The following is a 6,911-nucleotide window of genomic DNA, read 5'->3' as shown; positions in this document are numbered from 1 at the left end:
GTTCTTAATTCATAAGTAGATTCCACATATCTACTTTTCGTGTATGTAAATAAAATAACCGTAACAGATTTAAACAGAACATTAGATAAGAGAAATTTTTCATTTATTCTGTAAAGGAATTACGATGGGCGATCTTTCTAGAAATGCAGAAAAACTTTGTATAACTGTAAAACTTTTTTATATAACTGCCATAATTTGGTTATTCCAAAAGATTTTTGAAAGTAACGTCGAACGACTTTGGAAACTTTAAACTTTGTATTACAGTAATAAATACTTATTTTCAAAAATTATAGAATTATATTTTGTAAAAATGGTAGTATTAGGTTTTACAACAAAGAACGTAAGAATTATTTGATTTTTATAAACAACAGAATTACATATCGATAACATAATGAACTTTGGTGATAAAATTGTGTAATATAATTAACATATAATCTATTTTACTAAATGGAACTGCTGTTATAGAGGAAAATATACTGTTGATACCTCAAAATAAAACTTTTTGTTGTTTTCACGAACGGTTTCCAGAAAATACACAATTACATATTCTTAAACCTCATTCTTCCTTAACGATGGAGTCAATGAGTCCCGATTGTAAAACAGTCTTAGTTGTCTGCTACCTAGAACACTAGCAGTCGTTGTGCACAACATTTCAAATATAAATCAAAGTTGGCTAGTCTAATGTTTTATATGAGTTGAATTTATGAAAATATAGTATGTGTACAGTGTATACAAATTACTACAATATTTTTAAAACATACTTCTAGTATTTAAGGTATCAATCCAATAATATAAAACAATTTATAGGCATTTTAACACATAATATGTGCTGATAGTTGGCATGTTCATAATCTTAAACATATAGTTATCCATGGCAGGAAATACTTAACAAAATAATAATTAGTTGTACTATTTCAGAAGTATAATTATTGTTATAAATACCTCATATGAAGAAAACTTTCATTTATCATTCCATTTATCATTTCATTTCATTTATCATTTCATTTCATCATTCATTTAGAGTTACTTTCAATAATAAATTGCCTTATAATACTATAATATTTCTTTAATAAATTACATTAAATCAAGTGGCCAATATTAAGTTTATATTTAATATATAAGTAAACAGCTTTCTCAATGGTAATCCGTTTTGAGATCGCACACTCTTTCTAATAACAGAATCACATATTCTATTTATAGATAATGTTATCGTCTCATCTCTTGTACATCACCCTACGGAATCTACGCAGGTCTTTAGCTCGTTGATTCGCTGCCGCACATCGCTGACCATTCCCTCGGTACCCTCCTCCACACAGCGGATCAGCGCCTCTCTCTGTTGGCCGCTGCTGCCCTCACACTGCCGCAGCAACTCCTCCAGGTGTCTGTACGCACTGAGATGTTTATTCCTGTGGCCCTTGGAGCACCTTGACGTCGCCGCCTCCACTGTCTCAATGTCCGCCAGGTACTCTGACAGCACCTGTGCCAGGCTTGAGGACTTGCTCACATCCTGCAGGATCTGTTGCCAGTCTAGTCTCGGCTCCTCGGCGATTGAGGGAGCTCCCTGGACAAACAAACATCAGATTATGAAAACAGCATTAAAAAAAATAACATCCTCCTGCCACCCCGATCTCCGACCACATGGAGGTACCTGTGGCTACAAGTCACCACTTACCTTATATCGAACCCTTGCCTGAAGAGAACCGTTGAATACAGGAAGAAGTGTATAGGCTTGAAAATCACAAACCCCCACTCCCACAACCTCATCGTTATAGTTGAATTAAAAACAGAACGAACCTGAAGCGAGGGGCGGATATGATTGAGCATTAGGGAATATTAGGCAACAGTCCAATTTTGCCATACCGTGCCAGCTGCCACCGAACACATCACGCGTGCTCTGTTCTAACCTTATTTCACCGCCCTCTCACAGAATTCCTTCGTCGTCACAAGGCTCGTGTCACTCTGAATCCATCTGGTTTATACGAGCTATCCATCTCGTTGCATAGGAAATACGCCATATCGTTTTAGTGCCATAAAGACGATGTTTAAGTTAGTAATTTAATAACTTTTACTACCTAATTTCATACTTGTCGAAAACATTAAATCTCATATTTTAGGTACTATACATGATCTAAGAAAAATAGCATTGATACTTATGCCCTATCTTTTTAGTGCTCTGTCCGTAAGTATGTTTCATAAAAAAAATATTATTTGAGCACAACTTATAATACAATGATGAATTTTGGTGGTTAATGTATTTTAGTATGTGTCCTAATGGGTGTATTAAAAGAAAAAAAGTCATTACATTGAACTTTATATGATAGTTTGAATAGTTTCGCTCCCACTTACTTTGCTACAGTCGAAGCAATGTTTGCCTGACTCCTCACTGTCAACACAAAATCACAAAACAAAACGTTCGTTGGTGTAGTCTTTCAAAACACTTGTTTTAATTAAAAAATCACAAAACAGTCACTAACAAAGAGTAAAACTAGTTCAGAATAATCACTAAACATATCGTTCACAATTTTTACTCTAACATCAGAGACATACAGCACAAAGATAAAGAACACAACTGACCACGTTACTCGGTGACGTTACAGCACATGCGCTAAGGGGCAGAGCATAGTGCAGTATACATTTTGCAACAGGGTGGAGTTTGACCTTTCCTATGACAGATTTGCTCTACTTTTAATTTATAATTAATTACGTTGAGTTGTTCTACTGTATTTACCAAAATTGGTTAAACATAAAATAAAAAAAAACTTTGATGTCTGGAGATTTCATTACCTTAATGAAGGGTTATGCACTTTATATTTTTTGGCGTATTTTTAAGGTTAAGTATTGCGATAAAAGGAGAGATCCCTATTTTTATGAGTATGTCTAACTGTTTTATTCTTTTACAAACAAGGACGCTATAACTACAGCCTGAAGATCATTACAGTCTATACTTTTTCGAAATAGGTTGTTTCTATGTCGTATATTAAATTATTAACAACCAAATTAAAACCAATAAAGTACTTTTAAGTGTTTTCTTTAATGTATCTCTGCTGTGAAAGTATATAACAATTATTATGTAGTTGAAACCTGTAAAACCTGTCACATGATAAACCAAGAATATGAACGTTTCGTCATCCAGTTCTCGTTACTGTAATCTGAACTCATTTACGTGACTTCTGAACTACGAAAGTGAATGAGGAAATGAGTTAGTGAGAGAATGATGAACACTGTTTCCGAGAATAGGATTCACGAGAACTTTGATGGCAGTATTTTCGACTTGGAGTAAGGAAAACATACAGACCTATGAGTTTTGTTTCTTTCAGCTGAGATTGTACTGAGATGATTATAATACAATAATATCTCAATATATACATGACAAATCCCTCACTCACACACTACTTTAGTAATTCTTCAACTTCTCGATATCTGAGCAAGATAAAATTTGGCACACCTATGTCTCTCTTGGCTTGAATAGAAAAAATTAATAATAATAATAATAAAATATTATTTTTATAAAGACTAAAAGTAGGGATCGAAATGGAGTTGACCCCAAAAAGAACAACTACAAATAAAATATAAAAACTACTCCAAAAAGAATAACATATATATATATATATATATATATATATATATATATTGTTTGTTTATATATATATACAGAATAAAATAAACAAACAAAAGAAGCTATATATATAAACAAAGAATATATATATATATATATTCTTATATAAATTCTGAAGCTAACGAAATATTATGATGAATGAATGATGCAGAGAAATTTGAATATTTAATTCATAAAACCTTTTTCGCTCTCCGAATCCAGGACCTCAAACCATTGCTCTAACTGATATATCTATGACGTCCATGTCATTCAATCGTTAATCGAGTGCAGAGTTGCGGATAACTGGTGGTTAAAATATATGAGTACAGTTGAATATGACACAGAGGTAAGATGTTTTCCTTATGCCTCACTACATGTTTTCTAAATTAGTTTTATGTATTAAAGGATGTTAAAACCGGGTTATTAAGATAATATTTTATAGTGTAATTCGCTCTAATAGAAAAAGTCTACAAATATATAAATAACAATAATAATACTGGATTGTATGTAAAAATCGTATAAACACATGGAGATCAAAAATTAAGATTAAATAGTTATGAAAACCTATTTCTATTTGTAAAAATATACATCTTCAAAAGTAATCTAATCCTTACTTGAAATCATTAAACTATTTATTATAACTTTTCTCCAATTGAAAGTAATCCAAGAATCACATTTGGTGCTTGGTCTATTTAATAGTATGACTAACCAATGTGAAAATTGCAAACAGTTCGTAATCAATAGCATTTAATTATATTTAGAATCCAAACTTGACCATTTTATAATCAAAGACTGACTCTACAAAGAAAAATGTCTGTATAGCTATGCACGAAGAATAATAATTAATAGGAAGACACGTGGACAGGAAGGCATATTTATGTAGTCAATATTGCTACAGATATAATTTTTCCTTTGGTATCCATATTCCTGTGATATGTTATGATCAATATCCCAAAACTGTATAAAACTTCTAATACCACGGTTAGGAAAAAGATGTTCAGCTTTCAAGTCGTAGTGAGTTTTAATAGAATTATTTCGATCACCTGATAAATAATTTAAATTCAGCAAATATAACAACACGAGTAGAAAAACTATTTAAAATTTTTGGAAAAGAGTTTATTAAATTTTCAATCAGTTAACTACACAAATATATAAGTACGATGGGACGAATCTTTCAATGGATCCAGCTGTTCGATAGATTTGTCTATGTTTTACTACACGAGCTACTTAACAGTATTCAAGTTGAGCTATTTTGATATAGGACGTTTTTATTACATTTTTGGATTACGCAGTTTTGCATAATTTATGTTTAAGCTTGTTTATTTAAAGGTTTATACTTTTTACATTCAGTTATATATGTTGTCCCAATGACACTAAATTAAATATATATGTATATATATATATATATATACAGTATATATATATATATATATATATATATATATATATATCGAAAGATTTCATCTCTATTTGTGAATTTTTAATTTTAAAATACCATTGACGAATAATCAGCGTACTTATTTCTTGAAAATCATTATATACTTCTATAAATTGTGCATTTAATAGTTGTATCAATAGCTGTGAACTTTTCTTAGTAGTAGCTGAGTTTACATAAATGTAAATGTTTTTGTATTGGTTGTGATTAATAAGTAAATCTATATTACACGCAATTACGGAGGAAATCATTGTTTGATGTAATTACTATATAAATATTAAAACCTTAATGTTCAGACCAATCATTCACACAAATAAACTTGCTCAAACTAGAGTTTCACAATTATTGAATTTCCATTGAGTCGTTACATAAGACATTCTGCTGATCAATGAATGAAACAATCAAGTTAATGGTAATACACAGTCTACAAAGATGTGGAAAGTACATTTTTTAGTTGTTTATTCGATTTATATTAAGACAACAGCCTATAAAAAAAACTAATGAAAATTGTCTCAAAGTTATGTACATACTATTCCGATGAAATATTTACTAAATTGTTTGACAAATTTAATATCAAGAATGTGAGTAAATGATCATAAATGTTATAATTTCAAGACTAATCCCTACACCAAGTAGCCCGGTAAAGTATTACATGTCTTCAGTCTAAATTATCTACGCATTTTAAAATACCAATTACGTAAGTTTTCCATTTTTAATTAATTTCACTTGGTGATTTCGTTAGTTTAAACCACAAATACTTGTGAATGTTTCATGTAAGATAGGATAAACGTAAGTACTTTTACTTACCTGAGATTGAGATAAGAATAACACAGCGGACACTACAACCAGTGATAACAAACAGCACATAGTAAAGATGAGCGACTACAATGAGAGGAGCAGACTATGATAACAGCTAATACAACCGCGTCACGCCGTGCTCTGCCAGAAGTCAGTGATAACTCTTATCTACTCACAGTCACGTGACATCACTCATGGCTTTCCGTACAGTGACGTGCGTCATCATGGGTAATACAAATAGACTCATGCTCTGAATATTTACCTCCTGCTTAGAAGTATTCATTAGTAGTGCGTAACCTAATAATTTCGTAAAGTATTCAATGCTTTAAAAAACATTGATTAAATAATTATAATACTTGAAAAACAAAATTGTAGTTCTAAAACGTTTTATTGTGTACTGTATGTTTAACACTTGAAGGCTTACACACTTCATTACACATGTTTACTATCAGAGGAACGGAATCCAAGAAGTTAAACATAACCGGATGTCAAAGTAAGAGGTGTCTACAGGTGGACAACATAATTTTATCTCCTCAAGACATATATAAACCTCAAACATTTTTTTGCCACTATGTTATGACATAGAACTCTTGGAGATATATCAAATAAATTATATACTTAATAAGCATCCAAATCCCTTTTAAATTTGCGTTTAATTGGTAATTAAAAAAATGAACTCTTATTTATACTCTTTAGATAATTACTACAAAAGGAAAATAATTTAAAGAAATTTTTAAATATTTCGGATGCGAATATTTCAAAAATCGTTACGCTTAACGCTTAAAATGTTTGAAATGTACCATTGTTCTTACGAGGTAAAGGTAATTTTCTAGAACCTTAAAAATGTTTTAAATATAATGTTACAGCCTATAAAGAAAATTAAATTCGGATGAAACGTCCTAAAAATATAGTTACTTAAAGCTTATGCACGCAATCATTTCAGTTTGTTTATAAAGACAATGTATTTGCAATTCGAATTAAATAAATATTAGATGCCATCATTAGCTTGCCAATATTGTCAATTCATTCTAGCCCTAACTGACAAAATCCGTGATATTTGGCTTTTTCGATAGAGTCAAGTTA

General features: G+C 30.9%; 1 protein-coding gene across 1 annotated transcript; it reads right to left on the bottom strand.

Moving 5' to 3' along the window:
* Window positions 1-341: 341 nt before the first annotated feature.
* On the bottom strand, window positions 342-5,973 carry LOC124371027. The gene is made up of 2 exons (XM_046829339.1): window positions 5,838-5,973; window positions 342-1,561 (listed from the first exon to the last, which is right to left on the bottom strand). Exons 1-2 carry the CDS (start codon window positions 5,895-5,897, stop codon window positions 1,229-1,231), a joined length of 393 nt encoding a protein of 130 aa, XP_046685295.1. The 5' UTR covers window positions 5,898-5,973; the 3' UTR covers window positions 342-1,228.
* Window positions 5,974-6,911: the final 938 nt, after the last annotated feature.

Source organism: Homalodisca vitripennis, chromosome 1, assembly GCF_021130785.1.
Source record: "Homalodisca vitripennis isolate AUS2020 chromosome 1, UT_GWSS_2.1, whole genome shotgun sequence".
Taxonomy (NCBI): domain Eukaryota; kingdom Metazoa; phylum Arthropoda; class Insecta; order Hemiptera; family Cicadellidae; genus Homalodisca; species Homalodisca vitripennis.
The sequence above is the reverse complement of the archived record's forward strand: the minus strand, read 5'-3'. Positions and strand labels throughout refer to the sequence as shown.